This window comes from Centruroides sculpturatus, unplaced genomic scaffold, assembly GCF_000671375.1.
Source record: "Centruroides sculpturatus isolate CEXI.00-Female unplaced genomic scaffold, Cexi_2.0 scaffold513, whole genome shotgun sequence".
NCBI lineage: Eukaryota > Metazoa > Arthropoda > Arachnida > Scorpiones > Buthidae > Centruroides > Centruroides sculpturatus.
This window is the reverse complement of record NW_019384769.1, coordinates 441,673-461,312: the sequence shown is the minus strand read 5'-3', so window position 1 is coordinate 461,312 and position 19,640 is coordinate 441,673. Positions and strand designations below refer to the sequence as shown.

The window sequence follows — 19,640 nt, the reverse complement described above, 5'->3', positions numbered from 1 at the left end:
ACCGTTTGCTAATTTGCTTATTTCAANTAAACTTTCTAGAAGTTTTGTTTTTACATTGTCTTCTTATATATAAATATATATATAATTATGCCTTTTTGATTCTCTTCCATTAATATAACAGTATGTTAATTTGCTTATTTCAATGTTTTCATCGCTCATTGCTAGTGTACAGGAACTTGGTTATTACGGTTACCAAGAGCAAAAAGGATACTAGCATAAAGGATCCTTTCGTTATATATTTTCGTTTTTTTTTTATTCTCTCTCGTTTTCTTCGATTAATTCTTTTGTTATACACCGATAATAAAATTTTTGATTTACATAAATGAGTCAGTTTAAATAATCTGTAATTTTATTATTCATTTATGCTTTCTGGTAAAGATATTATGCTGTATATTTGTTACATAAAGCGACAGTTAAAGCATTAAGTAACTTATTTCTGAAATTCTTCGTCAGTTTGCAGATTGACAGAAATGTAGTCTTAATACTGTTTTCCAAATAACATTACCATCAAACGCTAAGTAACTGTATTCTTTTCTTTACCGGCTGGTATATATACATAATAAAAGAAAGTATTGGAATTGTGTCAAATTTGATCTGACTTTTTGTGCAGATGACTAAGTCTTGAAATTTTTTGAAGTATATAATGAAAAAACGACATTAAAATATCGTGAGTGTGCATTTTTCTTTGTCCGCGCAGTAGTATATTTCGCTTATTAAGGTTTTATTTAATTTTATTAGGTTACACTGCCGAATTTCTTATTAAGAGAAATTAAGAGCTCACGAAAGTCTAGTATACAACAATGCACAATCTTAAGTAACTTATTTACTATACACGCTGTTTTGGAAAAACTTCTCACTTTCATTTTACCTTCATCTCTACTCTACTAATACTTTTCTGTAATTTTAACCATTGGGAATTACCCATGGGTAGTCCCGAGTCTTCATCCCCTTTTCGCTTCAATGTATTGGATAAACGGTAGAAGATGAATTAAAACTATGTAATGTAGTCATATACAGGGGTGAGTTGCTGCAATATTCTTCGCTATGCCTTCAACTTGAGTTTATGAGGATTTATCTGGTTCTAGTGAATAGCGTTATATATCGCTGTACTTTTTTCACCACCTCTGAGGTGGCGTCAGGATTGTAAAGATTGGTCCATTTTTCGGGCGTTAAGACGTCCTGAAATTTTGAGTTTAATCGGCTATATCTTTCCTGGAATTCCGGATTTTGAAACATGGATAAGGAAACAGAAACAAAGAAGACGTCAATGTAAGTGTGTGCACAAAATTTTCTATGTTTTGGCTCGGTAATTTTTGTTTTATTGCCGTTTTTGAGGACTTTCGGTTCGGTACCTTTTGTTACGCGGCGCACTCTAAGCAGGCCCGGTCGGATTTTCCGTGTAGTGTGTGTTGAAGGGCCATTTCAGAAGTAAATCCGAATTATTTGGGATCGATTAATCCATAAATTTTTAAATTATCGCGACTTATTTTTCTTCACTGACCGTTACAACGGCTCTAACTTAACATTCAAAACTTTACTTAGAATCCAACAAATGAAAACCAATATACTCGTCAAATCCGTGCAACCAAATGACAAAATTTCAGATACATTTTAATTCTTAACATTAAACTTCCATGAGAGTTTATTCCGAGAGACACGTAACTTGACTGTCAAGTCAGATGTCGTAAAATTAATTTTTATATCAATTCGCATGTGTTGTTAAGACGACAGTTTAGGGACAATGATTGGTAACATGGCTTTAATATAATTAAATAACCCAATCACAGATAACGCCATGTTTAATAAAAAGTGTGAGAGCCCTAATTTTATTTTCGGTTAATCTTTTACACAATTATATAAATTCAAGAATATTAACGGTTAATATTTATATTAAACGAAAGGAAAATTGTATAAAAAATTTCTCAACCATTAATAAAAAAATGAAAGGATATAATTGTATTTTCCATCAGTTTCACTTCCTTTAGAAGGTGACACATCTTCCGAATGTGTCAACTTTCACCGAAATTAATCTAGTGGCCACAACCTATAATATTTCCAAAAAAGGATAGCAAGAACATGAAAAAGACTCCCTCAATAAAATGGAGGGACCGATGACTTTCGTCGTCGTCGTCGCGAGTTCATCCTTGCCGGAGTAGCCCCTCGCTACATCGTGATCTTCCTCTTTCAAAAGTGACTTCTCCATCTAACTGTGAACTCCATCAATCCGGCATTGTAAGGTATCTATACATCTTATCTAGATGTAAGCTCTCTCTCTCTCTTTCTTTCCAACGTAAACCGCGAATTTGTTAAATAGTAGACGTATAATCTTCGTATAAAATATTAATCATTTTGTATAATTAGCTTAATAAACGGATAATTGTTATAGTTTAATTTGTGGTTGGTACACTTCCTCAAACGCGTTGTCTCTTCTGTCGCTTCCATCCCGATCCGACCGCCGTAAATACCTGACCGCTCGTGCGAAAACGAAATCGCTGTCGCGATTCTATGTCATTTATGACATAGTGGTGTCATCCTGACGTGGCATCGTTACATGGTGCCGACCCTCCGGTCACAAAAGAAACTGGTATTGTTTGTGTATTCAACTGTATTACACCCGAATTACCAACCAATGTATCCTCTGAATAAAATCTGGTTCACACTACACATATAGGTAACAAACAGTATGTTCCTGGCCAACATACTAGTTCGCTGCGTACAGTACAAAATACACGCAAGTAGACTACGTAGTAATCCAACAACGAATTGAAAATATCGTAATAAAGTAAAATGTTGGTTTTATAGCTAGAAGCAAGACAAGTCCATAACAGTAATGTATTGTACACGTCTCATTTGTTTCATACTAGTGACTTTTTCCATACTCTCTTATTCTATTGATGATAGACTGAAAGTTATTCAGAACAGCAGGATTAGACTATTTAGATATACAACTTTTGCGCCTAAATTTGTTGTCCGTGATTTGTTGCTATGGTGGCATGGCTAATATATTTTGTTCTGTGAGAATGTGCAATCATTTTTTCTATTTCAAAAACTGATAAGTAGCCTACTAAACTAAATAAAATAAGTTTTTTAAACTTTTCATTGGTATTTAAAGTAACGTGATTTCACAACTAAGAAATTACACCGAAACCACTAACAATATCATTTCAAAATCACAAAATATATTTCAATAAACTAATATGCAAATTTTACAGTGCAAATCAGAACTACTACAGCACTATTAACATTTCCACGTTATCTGATTTTTACATCTACATAACTTTTCTTAAAAATGAATTTTAAATAAATGAACAATTGCTCTGCATAGAAAACGATTATTCTTTTACAGTTTTATTTTGACGATATTTTCTGTGGTTTTATACTTATATTTCGCGATTCTGTATAGCTCTTTCATTGAATTTTTTCCTGTGTTTTTCACCAAATTATAAAAAGTACCGTTTAAGTTTTTCAGTAATGTATATGGCGTATCAAATTCTTTTAGTTTTCCTGACTCGAGAACCTGAAAAATTTGAAATCTTCAGTAAAAACACATACTTATTTTATATTATTAAACAGATAAATCTTACCAGAACTCTATCCGAATCGATAATCGTATGCAATCTATGAGCAATTGTCAACACTGTACAAGATTTGAATTTCTCTCGAATTATTTTCTGTACACAGCAGTCAGTGCTGGTGAAAAAATAAACGAATGAATGTATTATATTAATGTCACGCAAATACCAGCACAAAATCCCTTATAAAGTTAATGTTAATACGTTAATTATTCTGAGCACCAAATAATTATATCATGAACTAATCAGGAAATGGTCAGTCTACTATACGAGCACTAAGATAATCATTTTGCCATACACGACTTAATCGAAAAATTAATTTTTTTTATTATTTTCTCTAAAATTAAATTTTTGAAATTATATGACATTATAGGAATTCTAATAATGTTACTCCATAAATTGATTTTATAATTATTTTAAAATAGTTTTATGTAAATAGATGTAATACAATCTTACACTTTATCCATATTGGATGTTGCTTCGTCCATAACTAAAATTTTATTGTCACGAAGAATTGCTCTTGCTAAACATATTAACTGCCTTTGTCCAACGCTGAAATTTCGACCTCCTTCACTTACATGTGTATCCAACCCTCCAGGTAACTTCCCAATAACGTCTTTTAACTGAACCTTTAATATATATATTATAGAATAAGTATATAATGCTGATTGACCACTAATATCTGGCATCTATTATTGTATAATAGATTTATGTATTTTTCTCTCACCTCTTCTATAACTTGCCATAGCATTTTTTCTGAATATTCATTAAAAAGATTAATGTTTCTTCGAAAAGGACCAGTGAATAACATTGGATCCTAAAAAAAGCATGCTGAATTTCGATAATATTATATTTGATGTATCATACCTATAACAATACATAATTTAAAATCATAATTATTGTAAAAATTCTTCTAAAAATATAAGCATTTTTCAATATATATAAGCTGTACAAACAAAGTAAATATTGCAGAATGTCTTAAATACTGTCGTGTGTATGCGTTACCTTAGAACACTGAAGATTAGTCAATTGCAGGGTTACATAATTTTATATTCTTGTATTTGAATATCTAACAGAAATAGAAAGTTGGAGTCAGGACAGAAGTCATTTGTCTAGAATCAAGCGTTGGTTAAATCTTTTTATAAGAGTCAGACCACAATAAATTTATCAGCATCCGACTACTAACTTCGTGTTGACGTTTAATAAACTGTAAACGTTTTAAAATCCATTAATACCATTATCTTCACGTATATAATGTCAAAATACGCAAATTACGATTCTAATGTTAAATCTATTGTAATGAATATTTTTTTTATTAACTTTGATAGATAGAATATGAATAAAGTGAAACTGACTTTAATTACGTGTTAGAGATTATATATTAGAGGCTAGATTACTATATAAACAGTAACCAAAATACAGTTTAGTCCTGAAAACTGGAATTAATATAAGATGAAATAAATAAAATTCATTCTTGTAAAAATGTTTACTTCAACTTATTTCATTTACATTAAACAAACTACTAACTTACTAGTTGTATATTAGTGTATAGAATCGGGAATCGGAATCAGAGTCCGCATTTTGACCAAAAACACATATGTGTAAAATCTAGCATAAAACAGAAAGCGTAAAAATTTTGCTGAAATTTTAGCTGAAAAATAACTGAAAAAAGAGCATGTTTATACTTTTTACGCGCGTAAAATTTTTACGTCGAAATTTATCCAATAAAGAAGTTTTTTGTGTGACGTCAAAGTAAACACGTGGTTTTTGTTCTAATACTGGCGGTTAGTTTTTCTATTTAACGGTCTCCAAGAAACGAAAAGTAAATGAAATAGAAGACTTTATTGAATACGTTCGATTACATCAGTATCTTTATGACAAAAAACTGTCATGTATAAAGAAACTGTATTTAAACAATATTTATGGATGGATGAATCTAGGTGCTAAATTTTAAATAACTGGTAAGTCTAGTAGAATAGATATTTAGTATTTAAATCACACGTTTGGAATACAAGTCTATTAATTTAAATTTTCTAAATTATAAAAGAGGCAGAGGAGAAAAAAAATGGAAGGTTCAAAGGGAAAATTATATGAGAGGACAAAAATTAATAAAATGTAGCATTGTTAGTGGCAGTGGCATTTCCTCTTCGGCCTAATGTTTCTTCGAAAAGGACCAGTGAATAACATTGGATCCTAAAAAAAGCATGCTGAATTTCGATAATATTATATTTGATGTATCATACCTATAACAATACATAATTTAAAATCATAATTATTGTAAAAATTCTTCTAAAAATATAAGCATTTTTCAATATATATAAGCTGTACAAACAAAGTAAATATTGCAGAATGTCTTAAATACTGTCGTGTGTATGCGTTACCTTAGAACACTGAAGATTAGTCAATTGCAGGGTTACATAATTTTATATTCTTGTATTTGAATATCTAACAGAAATAGAAAGTTGGAGTCAGGACAGAAATCATTTGTCTAGAATCAAGCGTTGGTTAAATCTTTTTATAAGAGTCAGACCACAATAAATTTATCAGCATCCGACTACTAACTTCGTGTTGACGTTTAATAAACTGTAAACGTTTTAAAATCCATTAATACCATTATCTTCACGTATATAATGTCAAAATACGCAAATTACGATTCTAATGTTAAATCTATTGTAATGAATATTTTTTTTTATTAACTTTGATAGATAGAATATGAATAAAGTGAAACTGACTTTAATTACGTGTTAGAGATTATATATTAGAGGCTAGATTACTATATAAACAGTAACCAAAATACAGTTTAGTCCTGAAAACTGGAATTAATATAAGATGAAATAAATAAAATTCATTCTTGTAAAAATGTTTACTTCAACTTATTTCATTTACATTAAACAAACTACTAACTTACTAGTTGTATATTAGTGTATAGAATTGGGAATCGGAATCAGAGTCCGCATTTTGACCAAAAACACATATGTGTAAAATCTAGCATAAAACAGAAAGCGTAAAAATTTTGCTGAAATTTTAGCTGAAAAATAACTGAAAAAAGAGCATGTTTATACTTTTTACGCGCGTAAAATTTTTACGTCGAAATTCATCCAATAAAGGAGTTTTTTGTGTGACGTCAAAGTAAACACGTGGTTTTTGTTCTAATACTGGCGGTTAGTTTTTCCATTGTAACGGTCACCCAGAAACGAAAAGTAAATGAAATAGAAGACTTTATTGAATACGTTCGATTACATCAGTATCTTTATGACAAAAAACTGTCATGTATAAAGAAACTGTATTTAAACAATATTTATGGATGGATGGATCTAGGTGCTAAATTTTAAATAACTGGTAAGTCTAGTAGAATAGATATATAGTATTTAAATCACACGTTTGGAATACAAGTCTATTAATTTAGATTTTCTAAATTATAAAAGAGGCAGAGGAGAAAAAAAAATGGAAGGTTCAAAGGGAAAATTATATGAGAGGACAAAAATTAATAAAATGTAGCATTGTTAGTGGCAGTGGCATTTCCTCTTCGGCCAGAATGAATTTCTCATGCAAAAAGAGTTTTTCGAAAAGCCGAACATTGCGTACACTAAAGTCTTTTTAAGACCCACTTCAACAGCCATATGTATTTAAGTGTATTCTGTGTTTTACGGTACACAAAATGCCTGTTACAGCAACAGTTTGTCTATATAGTGTTCTAGCTTGCCGAAGATATTCTATAGAATTTTTAAGTTTCACTTAACTACGGAGAAATTATCTAGATGCTTATCAACTGCATCGATAGAATAATGCAAAGCAACTCGTAGGCAATTGTCAAACGGGAATGGCATCTAGACAAGATGTTCTACGAGAAATTAGCCTGTATTTTGTGTTAAAAAACTAAAGAAAACACACATAATTCTATTTTATGAGTCTTGTAATGAGCACCAACAAATATTCTATGGTTTTGTATTGTCAACCACAAGAAGATACTCGTTAATAAAAAAAGAATATTACCCATACATTATTTTACTTTCATTTTTTTAAACATTCGATAACACTATAGAAATTAAAAATAACAGCATCATAGTATGACAATGACCTAAGTTTATGAAATAGTTATCAAGTCTTGCCCGACAAAGATACAGTGTTAGATAACATTACAGTTTATTAGACAGAGCTAACAGTGGTAAGAAGAAAAGAAGAAAAATGTTGAACATGACATATTTAAGTAATCAAATATACAAAATTCAAAAGAAAGTGTCAGAATTATTAAGTATGTTCCAGATATGAAATCCAATAGAATTGAAATTAATATTTGAATTATTTGGTTATGGCAACGCGACACGTTGACAATCTACCAATAAGACATACCTCAAGTGAGGACTTTTATGGAAACCTGGCTCCTATTTACAGTAGGTGTTAATTGCATTGAAGAATTTCGAAAATAAATAAAACATTTATTTGTTGAATATAAAACATTCGAATGACTAGTTTTTGAATATGTTGGAATAACAACAGAATTTCATTGTTAAGAATGTAAAATAAATGCAAAATTACATTACCGAAATGTTATGTCAGGGGTGGCCAACAGTTTTTGCCATCAGGCCGAATTGGAAAGAAAACTTTTTCCACCGGCCGAACCAGAGACTGCCCTAGGAAGATTTTGAGGTTGTGCGTGATCTCATTGTGGTGTCACCCCGTAGAGACTAAATTGTAGATAGAGGTTACAGATACATTTTTCACATTATCATGCTTTATCAACACTACGCTGTTCTTACGAGATTTATAATAGAGGGTTAACTCTAAACGCACAGTGAGTCGTTGACCTACTTTTTTTTAGGCGTCAGAATTTTTTTTTATCGAGCTATTCGGACTTCAGTACCTAATATTGAAAGATTGAAAGATTGATTGCGGCTCACATAAATTTATTACACGGGCCGTATGTTGGCCACGCCTGTGCTATGTGCAATATCATAACCTAATTAAACGTTTTTATATACACAGTGTTTGAATTTCTTAAATATTTGGTGAAATAATGAAATTTATGCTAATAGTGTCAATAGTACAAAATATGCTAACAAGAAATAAATGTCATTGATTAATTAATATTTGTATTCGTTTACTTGAGGAATGATCGATATTTTACTACGTAGATCCCGAAGACCTATATCCTTAGTTTCAACACCATCTATGTATATCGTCCCTGTTGGTTCTGTCATACGAAATAAAGCAGTAATTATTGAACTTTTTCCAGCTCCTGTACGTCCAACAATTCCTATCTGGAATAAAAATAAATCATTAAGTATAAAACGGTATTTCTCTAAAAAGTGATTAGTAAAATTCTTCACAATATACACATCACTTACTTTTTCTCCTGAATAAATACGGAATGTTAAGTTATTTAAAACAATATTTTTATCTTTCGAGTATTGCAAAGATACATTCTTAAATTCAATTTCTCCTGTACGTGGCCAATCTGTGGGCGGTTGTTTGTCAGTGGAAGAGTTGTATGCTGCTTCCGATTTTAAATTGCTGTAATTTAGTATACGAGCAACAGAATTCATCTAAAAAATCGAAAGTATATGAGATAACATGAAATATTTGTTTACTAATAAACTGTAAAAATCTGAAAATTTATAGCAATATTTATATTATTATGATTGAATAATATTCCTGTTTTTCATGTCTTGTACATCTTACTATCATGTTGTTATATTTTTAAGAGATAAGATGTAGAATAACTATTTAATGTATAGTATAGCATAGAGATAGAATTAGAAGACCGAAAGGCATGACGAACAATAGTCACAAGAGCAAACAAACAACATACTATGTAATGATTATGATTGATATTGTCGTCATGCAGAGTCTTTTAATATTACTTTAATGTTTCACTATACACATATAACATTTGTTCTTTTCATATAAAATATGAACTTTATTCTAGATAATTAAATCGAAATAGAATGTGATATGATTATTGTTCTTTCTTTGAAAGTCTAATTGATAGATAATTCAGGAAGAATTTCCAATGTTACTTTACAATAACAGAACTGCACTGTAGATATCAGACACGAAAAATTCCGATGTTTCCAGCTGAATAGTAATATTCGAATTTGTGACCAATTACTAGCGTTAATTAGCTTTATCGACTTCATCTCTGATTGCCCATAGTTGTCTAATAATAAATATTAACGTAAAAAATAAAATTACCTGATATTCTGTTTCTGAAGATTGCTTTATAATCCAATGAAAATGCAAAAATATCATTATTCCGTAATTGATAACAAGTCCTAGTTTGATTCCTGCATCATCTGTAAATTGAATAGTGATAAAAATTTATTAAATTGTAAAATTTAGGATGTTGGATATATTCACTTACCAGTATTTACGAAAACAATCATAACAATAACAGTAACAATTAAATATATATAACAAATTATTTGACCGTATAAACAATTCCATCGATTTAAACACACGTATAAGAACCATGTTGCAGTGTGTCTGTCCTGATATTCATTAAACGTAGATTTAAATTTGTTTTCAGCATTAAATGCTCTGATTGTTGTAAGTCCGTACAGAGTTACACTCAGATGAGAAAATACCGGGCTTCTCGCTGTAAAAATAAATTTGTTACATAATGTTTATCAAATGATTCATTCATATAATAATTATTTCTCAGGATTTAGAGAAATTCACTAAATTAGAAAATTAAGTATTAAAATGTTCCTGTTATATCATTAAGCACAATGAACTTTAATTCATAAATACATACATTTTCCTTCCAGATACTTTATGCTATTCAAAACGTTGTTATGAGTAGTCCACAAAACATAAAATGAGATCAAGAGAAAGAATGTCATTATTAGGAAATAAGGACAGATTAACGCTTCAATTACAGTTATTCCGATACAGAAGCCAGATGCCTGAAATTATAAAATCATTATGGAATGCTCATGTTTTCCTCTATATTCAAATAATTATTTTTATTTACACCTGAAAAAATTTTATGCTAATATGAAAAAATAAACGCTTATAGAATACGAAAAGTAATTAAAAACACGATAAATTTACCATTATTAACTAACTCTAGTTACATTTTTGAATAGGAATAGATTAATGGATACGGTAATGCAACAATTAAATGATCTGTCATAAAGTTATGTTTCAGGGACGATTTTCAATAAAAATCTAGCTCTATTTACGTGTTAGACCTCAATAAAACAGAAAAAGTACACGGAGGTCATCCCTAGGTGAGGTGCAAACCTTTAAGTTTGTGTTCAGTAATTTTATGCATTCGTCCTACTTCAGGTGCATCCCGTAACGTTAAAGATATTGTATAAAATAATTTACACAAAAAATTTCATATGTTATTTATTTCTAGTACAGTTGTCCCTTGATAATCTGACAGGTATGGGACCAAATGGATTACCAAAAGTGATTACATATTTGGCCTTGTTTTGCTAGCAGTAGCCTCCAATATTCCCTACTCCAACTGTTCAAACAGAACTGCTCACGGAAAACACAAGAAATGTGTGTCATTGTGTAAGAATTGAGTGGGGAGATTCATGTCGCGACATGCTTCTGTGCAAGCAGACACGTAACGGGGAAGGGGGCTACAGTGACCTTGACGGGAGGTGTTCGGACTATATATTTATTCTTATGAGTATATTTATTCTTTTATGAGTATAAATTTAAATAATAATAGTATTTTCTTATGACAGAAAACAATTCTCAACAACTAAGTTAATTAATCGTCTAAAGTTCAATATCCCAAAAATATAAAAGAGTGTTGAAATTTCTAGAGGTGAACAGAGGTGAAAATCACTCTCCAAGAGCAATTGCCAAGAAATTAAATCCTTAATCCGATGTAATCGAAAACGATACATTACAGTGGATTACAGATCAATACAGGCAAACGAAATCAACAGGACGTTCTTCAAAATTTAAAAATAATAAAACAAACCATTGTTTACCAGATTGCTAAGCAACAAAATATTATTTCGGAACTTTGCAAGAAAACCCGTTCAAAACACGTGTAGAGGTGTAACCTACTTAGTGTCATCACGTTGAACCTTACAGCTGTAGTCACTACTAAGCTTCATAAGGAACTCTTTCCCTGCCCACGCCTATTGGCACTACAGAATTAAAGAGACTATGCCTTATTCATCTGCTCGGTCTGATACCTGACACGGTAGACAGGGACAACATAGCTGGGCCACATGGTACGTCTTTCGGGCTCCCATCCGCACCCAGGCCCAGCCCTATAATCTGGCATAACTTTTGTATATTGTGCAGCCTGTTCTGCACTTTTGGTCCACAATACTAAACTTTTATAGCTCACAAACTTATACTTTACAGTATAGACACATAAAGTTACGGGCAGTGGGGTCCCCTTTTTTACAAGAAGAAGTGGCCCAGCCTAGCGCATCTACTAGGCAGGCGAATCATAGATTTATGATCCTTTCCATCAATTCCTTTAGTTTCTTTAAGTTTCCTTTATTAGCTGCTAGCCTTCGAAGTACTTGTTCAGGCAGCCTAGACAAGTCGACTTGGTCGGCCCCTCGGCGGAAATCCTCGATAAGAGGACAGTCAAGTAGGTAGTGTCTCGTGTCATCGCGAGGACACCCACAGGAGCAGCTACCATCTCCCTGTCCGAATCTGGACATGAAGTGGTGAAACCTCCCGCGGCTGGTCAGTATCTGGGTCGTGAGCCAGTTGCAACACACCAGAGTGAGGCCAACTACAGGCACGAAGGCATAGGTTAGCCTACCTGCTGTACTTTGAGTCCAGCGTTCTTGCCAGTTGGTCATCGATCGTTTCAGCAAAGTGCCTTTAATATAAGTAGCCGAGGGTTCCACCGTCCTCGTTATAAATGGGCCACTAGCTCCTGCCTTTGCCAGCTGATCGACACGTTCGTTACCCAAGATCCCGATGTGGCCACGGACCTACCGCAGGGCAGTGTGTCGTTCGTGCCTTGCCCTCAGCACCATACTTCTGATCTCATGTACCAGCGAATCGCGATGGTACCCGTCGTTCAAATCTTGTAGCGACGATTGGTTATCAGAGTAAACCGTGACTGGCTCTGGACCTGGATGTAATAGGATCCACTGGGACGTCCCCTCCAGTGCCATCAGTTCTGCCTGGAACACGATCGCCTCCTCGTTCAATCTGACTGACTGTTCGTACACTTGCACCCTGTCACAGAAGACGCAGTACGCGGCACCTACTAAGGTGCCATCTTTTGAGCCATCGGTGTATATTTCAACACCCATACCAGTCGGTTCACCGACATCCCAGTCGAGTCCGATCCCCTTTGGGCCGGATGGACTTTAAAGACATCTACACAGTGCCTAAGCCTGACTGGGTACTTCCGGTTACAATGCATAGCCTCTATTCCTTGTACTGTGGTCCTGTAGAAGGCCGCTTCTTCGCTGACAACCAAGGGCAGCGGAAGCAGCCCGGCCAAGACCAGGGCTGCCTCCGTGGACATAGATCTATATGCTCTCGTGATCTGCAGGGCAGCGATTCGCTGAATCGTGAGCAGCGTCCTGCTCTGTTTGACATTGGCAGAATCTTTCCACTATACACCACAGGCATAGCAGACGACGAGCTCTACGCTCATCTTATAGATGGCTCGGAGCGCTTCTCCGCTTAGGCCGTAATCCTGTCTTGCTAGTCTCGATAGTGCCGCTATCATGAGGTTTGTTTTCTCGCGAACGTTCCTCAGATGGGGCGTCCAGCATAATGTCTGATCGATGGTAACACCGAGATACTTAAGCTCGTCCTCCCTTCTGATGGGCTTTCTTTGGATCTGGTATATCGGTCGGCGAGCCAACACTCCAGTCTGGGCCACCGTCAGGGACTCCGATTTCTTGGGGCTTAATGAGAGCTTGTGCAGCTCCCCTGTAGTAACTACTGGCTTGATTTGAGAATGAAGAAAGCTCTATATTTGAAATGATAACAAGCAGGAAGGTAAATTTTGGTGTACAGTTATTTTAGTTGGCAAGAAAACTTCCTATTCTCTTTTTTCGAAAGCGTACAAAAGCCAATGATTATCAGGACATGTTGAAGGACAATCTCCATTTTTCACAGAGCGAACTTTATGTATGAATGGTTTTTGGCTAATGGACTGTCAATTATTAATTGATCAGATCTATCCCCTTCCTTAATGCAGAATTTTCGAGATTCTGGCTAGAGCTGTGTACGTAAATAAGCAGCAGTATAGTGTGGAGTAACTAAAAGAAACGATAATGTCTCACTGGAAAAAAATAAGCGCATCTGTCTTCCAAAAACTCATAAATTCAATGCCAACCACATTTGGAAAGTCATTTTAGCCAAAGGAGTTTTCATTGGATATTAGTTTGTTGTTAATTATAATATCTGAACGTGTTGTCAATTGTTTCAATTAATTTTGTTATATGGTTTTATATTGTTTGTAGAGTAAAAATTTGTTATGTCTAATTACACGGTTATCATTTTATATGACTATTTAAAAGTTAAAACAAGCCGAAAATGACTATTTTTGCAAAGTTTTTAGTGTAAATATATTTATACTAAAATCTAGTAGTATCTTTACCTCTATGAGACAGACATGAATATATTGGTAATATACAGCAAGAAATAAATAAACTTTATTAAAGATGTCATTAAAGATTTTTAGTTATTTATATCTTTATTTAACTACGCTAATATATTTGTGTTATATACAAATTACTGTTACTACTCGAAAATAAAATTAATGGAAACTTACTCTTATGGCTTCGTAGAAAACAAATGTCAGCATATCATCCATGTTATTAACATCTTTCGAAAATCGGTTCAGAATTTTTCCTAAAATGTCACAAGATTTATAACTTTAATTGTAACAAATAAAACTGTCATAATTATTCACGTTACTTTAGAATGAATACAGTGTTTGGCAATTACAACTACAAATAATCATACAAATTTATTTAACTGAAATGTTTCCATGCAGTTTTTTTTTATGAATACAAACTTTTAATGTTTTATAACCAAACTTTTAATACTACTCGATATGCATGCTTCTAATCATGTGTAGTACGAAGAAATATACTAAATTCCTCTTTCGATGAAATATACTTATATCTTCTGATACACCTCTATCATGAAAAATTCTGAGAAATTCTTACTCATGAAAATATTTTGATTTCGGACTTTTGTGTTAATCAGTATGTTCTAGCATAACCAGAAACAATATTTAAAACTGATAAATATATTTTACGTACCTATAGGATTGTCGTCCATAAATGATATTGGCGTATGAATAATACAGCGAAGCATGTTATTATGAAGGTTAATAGATGCAGAGGCGAACATTTCGTACAACAATGAAGCAGAAATTAATGTAACGAAAAATACAGCACAAACCAAGCCCAAATAAATGTATATGTTGATTTCTAGAACATGGAAATCGATAGATTCCGTGTTGTTAATTGTCTCTAATTTTGACGTAAAATTTTTCAATTGTAAATTTTCAATGTAGTTTTTGTTATCTTGTAACCTGAAAATTAATAATTAAATAATTTTTTATTTCAGAAAATATATCAGAATTTTTTTAACAGAGTAGATTACGAGCAAACCATTAATAACAACACGTAATAAGTTATTAATTAAACTGTTTACAATATAATACAGCAAACTGTAAGGTTTATTCTTAAAAGCATGGATGCTCTGCATTCCAATTCGCTCAAATCTTTTTATTAGTAATATAGGTTTGAGATAAAATCGCAATTCCCTACTCATGTTCTGTGACTAGTTTTTAGTTACATGAGTAGTGATGTGAACTTACAATAACGTGTAGTATGAAGTGACTCAGTAAAATGCTTCAATGAACAAGTTCCTAACACGTAAAATTTCAAGCAAGTTGTCTTGCTACTGGTATAACTCGAAATGGAACCACAGTTAACTTATGGAATAATTATGTAGTATTCTGTATAATTGCTTGACATTTTGTTACTCTGTTCATACATTATTTAATACTATTTTTATACTTTTTAACTTTCATCACAACCCGATTGGTAATGTTGAGCGTGACAATATGCCACAGTGTTACTGAGGGTTACTTAGTAACTCTGTGGCATATTGTCCCGCTCAACATTACCTACCCCAACTTTCACATCCCTCTTTGTACTAAGAATATTATACTAATTGATAAAAAAGCGCGATTTGTTTTATTATTTATCCTAATTTTAATCTCATTCCCCATATGACATATAGCCTACTTCCATACTCTGAAGTTTCCATGCTGCATTTCTCTGCAGTTTCATGTTTAATTTGATTCTTTCCCGCATTTGCTTTTATTCTAATATAGTAAATGCTTAATCACAGGTTAAAAATATGCATTTATTTGTGGAAATTACATTGAAATTGTGATAAATTGTGTCTGAAAATGGTCGTATATTTAGTATTCTGTTATTCTTTGAATGTCATATATTAAAATTAAAAACTTTATACAGATAACAGAAGAACAAAAGTAGCAAATTATCATTCGTTGTTCGTGTAAATGCAGTAATAATTTTGTACGTTATTTCTGTTTAGTGCGTGAATATTCAAGAGTATCTTTTTCAGGAAAGTGATTTTTCGTAAAATATCTTACATTTTGCTAAATTCATCATTAAAATTATTATTTTAAATGATACTTCGCTATTGAAAATTTAACTTAATTACAGTAAAAGTCATACCATTTAATGAGCCAATAATCGCTAAAACTGAGTAGAGTCTGCGATAGAATTAGCATGAAAAGTATAAGTATCTTGAAGAGTAAACCTGCTCCGGCATTCATATATGCTTTATAAACAGATATTCCAGCTATTCGAAGTTGGTCATTCTTGTTGGATATTTCATTACATGTTGTTTTCTACAAACAGTAATACTTTGAAAAATATATATCAACGATTCATAATAATAAGTATTTATTTAAGTTGCTAGCCAGAGTGGCCGAGTTAGTTAAGGTGTCAATATACCAATCTGGAGGTCACTACTCTCATTGAATGGCAAAATTAAACCATGTGTTTTGTGAGGTGATCTGACCCTCATCATTCAGTTTCACCCTCGTGGACCTGGCTGTACTTAAGATTAGCTTGAAGCAAAGCGCTGATAAAGAGTTAATATATATAGACTATATTAGCTAAATTTTTTGATTCTTTGTGGATTACTTTATTGACTCTGCCTTTTAACTGTTTTCACTCCTGTATATATCTATATCTATATATATTTAGAAAACATGTCTGTTATGTAAAAACAACAAGAATGGACTTCATGATACATTGATATATCATGAAGTGTTTTATGATATATGAATATATAAATATATAATTGTTTAATGTAAATAAAATCACAAGTCGTTGTTATTATGTGTCAAACTGACTTTCAAGAAATTATTCGGAAACTTTCTATGAGTAACTGACTGCTACTTAAGTGTCACATATATAAAAGCCAGGAAAACGTTTCGTGGACAGATCATTGGTAAGGCAAGAATCCTACAACTAGTGTTTGTAGTTTTACTTACTCGGCCTCTCACTGGCACAAAACAATAAGAAAATTAACAATAAAGATATAATTAACAAATGCATTTAAATATTTTACCAGCCGTGACTTACTAGGTCATTATCAATATTTTCAATGGGATAAATCGTGCCAACTTGTATATTGTAAAATGCTTCTTCTTCTTTAAAAGAAACGTTTGATAGTTCTATCTTTTGCTCCGAAGTTTCTTTGTCTAATACAATTCCTGTATAATTTTCTACGTTTTTCAATTCATTATACTTACCAAGAGCTTCACATTTTCCCTAAGATAAAAATCATGTTAACAATTTTTGTACTGTATATTTATAGGTTAAATACATTATTTTTATAAATAAATTAAAATAAAAATATATTTATATTTACATGTAAGTTACATAATATCTATTTCTATGTTTTCTATCTATTTAAACGTTTTCTATGCTTGCCAAATTAATATCAAACTTTTTATGTGGTGACAAAATTTTCGAATTTCTCCTCTAGTAATAAAATGTTAGAAAACAATGATTCATTGTTTTTCTTATATACTACTGTTTTTTAAAAAAATATATTTATTAACATTACTCACCTTGTTTAAAACTAAAACCTTAGTTGCGAAATTTAAAAATTGTATTTGGTGTGTAACTAAAATGCAAATTTTGTCTTTCAAATATTCGATTATACACCTGAAAAAAGACAACTATTAAAAATATAAACATTTCTACAGGTTTAAAAATATAATTTGAGTACTCACTTTTCGAATATCTCTTTTGCTACTGGAACATCAACAGCACTCAGTGGATCATCAAGAAGGAAAATATCTGCATCTACATATAATGCTCTGAAAAACGTAAAATATTCCATTCTGTACAAATAAAGAATGGAAAGTGTATGTCAAAACATTTTTTATTAAATTTTAGGTACTTATACAGGATGTTTTATAAGTCTGGCTTACAGATTAAATTTACGTGTTTTTATTGTTTCCAAGTAAAGCATCGCACTAAGTAAGAAGTAACTAACCTTATCTCAGTTGAATTACACCGTCACATTATATTTTAGATTAACTTACATATATTTGCAGTAAAAGTTGCATACAATACACGATTAAACTTACCTTGCTAAATTAATTCTTGCTTTCTGCCCACCACTCATGATCACTCCTCTTTCCCCTACAAGTGTCAAATCTTTTTTAGGAAATAAACGTATATCCTGAAATAAAATGAAATGAAAATAAAACAACAATATTATTATCTCATATAATATTTNATTATTGGGTTGGATTAGGAAGGACAATGTCTTCAAATGATTAATTAAAGTATTGGGTTTTTATTGCTGTTTCTTTTGGCCATGGTATAACCTTGCGCGCAATAGCATTTTACTAAGAGGCAATACGAGAACGACTTGTATTTACAATTATGTGTTAACAATTTTACAATCTGTTGTAATTACATGTGATCGTCCAATTACATATTTTTACAGCAAGTGTCGTTTACTGAGTCTCGTAATAAAAGATGTGTGCAGGTCAAATCACATGTGTGAGGCAGTAAACAACACATGCGGGTCGAATTACACATTAGCTATAAGCGCAGTTGACAGCTAGCAACACAACCTCAAGATGGCTAGTTGTAATGGAACGTTATCATAATGTTTTTACAGCCATGATTGAATTGACGAAATATTTTTCCTTTCACTGATATTTTTCCGGAAATAACAGGAATTTCGCCTAATAGTGACATCAATAAAGATGTCTAATGAAAAAAATTATATAATAATAATCTTTATATTTAACCTGAGTTTATAAATTGCTTATTCAGAAATGTATTTATTATTTACCATTAAGAACTAAATTCATTGTTTTACATTACATATATATATATATACAGTCACCCCCCTATAACACGGTAGATACGTTCCTGTTTTTAGGAATCCATTTCTTACGAGTCCAGCCAATCATAGCCCGGCACGTATGCAGTTTACGGCCTACGGCTGTTTGAAAAGTTTCTTCCATAAAATTAACCGATTCTAGACTAATTCGACTCAACATTTCCAAAATACGTATAATTTTTTGGGAATATTCCATATAAACTATGCTATAAACAAAAAATTATAGGATTACTTACCAAGTGTGCACCGTTCAACTACGTCGTTGCTTAAGCTTGTTTTCGTCGCGGAGATTGTCATCGAATGGCGCTCGCGTGCTTCCTGATAAATTATTTTTTTTGCGAAAAATTCGCTAAACTTTGAAGACATCATTAATATAAATATAATTTTTATGGACGTTAAATAATAAATTGTTTTTAGTAGGTCTGGTGCTCGTTTAAACTCAACGGTTTGTGCAATCCTGTCGTGACACGACTCGGCGATGACGTTTTACCGAATTATAACAGTTTTTTACACTTTTGTACAAATACTGGCGCATTTTTTTCGCCGTGATATAGGAATCCGAACTATAGGAACCCGTGTTATAGAGGGATCGACTGTATATGTAATTCTAAACAATTCAGAATTTAATTTTAGAGCGACGGCTTTGTGTTTGTTTTAACCTGTGCATCGATGATAATGGAA

General features: G+C 32.1%; 2 protein-coding genes across 4 annotated transcripts in view; both read right to left on the bottom strand.

The window, feature by feature from the left end:
* Positions 1 to 19,640, bottom strand: part of LOC111628947 (multidrug resistance-associated protein 4-like) — a 206,376-nt gene that overhangs the window by 75,472 nt on the left and 111,264 nt on the right. The window lies entirely within an intron of this gene.
* On the bottom strand, positions 3,218 to 18,280 carry LOC111628948 (multidrug resistance-associated protein 4-like). Of its 2 annotated transcripts, XM_023372807.1 has the most exons (16): positions 18,190 to 18,280; positions 17,830 to 17,940; positions 17,665 to 17,761; positions 17,174 to 17,362; positions 16,256 to 16,431; positions 14,801 to 15,075; positions 14,305 to 14,384; positions 10,327 to 10,477; positions 9,934 to 10,167; positions 9,765 to 9,865; positions 8,918 to 9,115; positions 8,675 to 8,830; positions 4,300 to 4,389; positions 4,029 to 4,201; positions 3,585 to 3,690; positions 3,218 to 3,517 (listed from the first exon to the last, which is right to left on the bottom strand). In XM_023372807.1, exons 1-16 carry the CDS (start codon positions 18,225 to 18,227, stop codon positions 3,341 to 3,343), a joined length of 2,352 nt encoding a protein of 783 aa, XP_023228575.1. In that variant the 5' UTR covers positions 18,228 to 18,280; the 3' UTR covers positions 3,218 to 3,340. The 2 variants fall into 2 exon arrangements, with proteins under 2 accessions (XP_023228575.1, XP_023228576.1); XM_023372808.1 differs by lacking the exons at positions 17,665 to 17,761; positions 17,830 to 17,940; positions 18,190 to 18,280 and adding an exon at positions 17,463 to 17,470.

Bases quoted from the DNA above. Each gene is read 5' to 3' on its own strand.
- LOC111628948 (XM_023372807.1), bottom strand. From the start codon at position 18,227: ATGAGTGGTGGGCAGAAAGCAAGAATTAATTTAGCAAG. The intron at 16,432-17,173 runs GTAAGTCACGGC...TACTGTTTGTAG, and splicing joins AAAATATTGATAATGACCTA to AAAACAACATGTAATGAAAT. The intron at 10,168-10,326 runs GTATGTATTTAT...TTATTTTTACAG, and splicing joins AAAGTATCTGGAAGGAAAAT to CGAGAAGCCCGGTATTTTCT.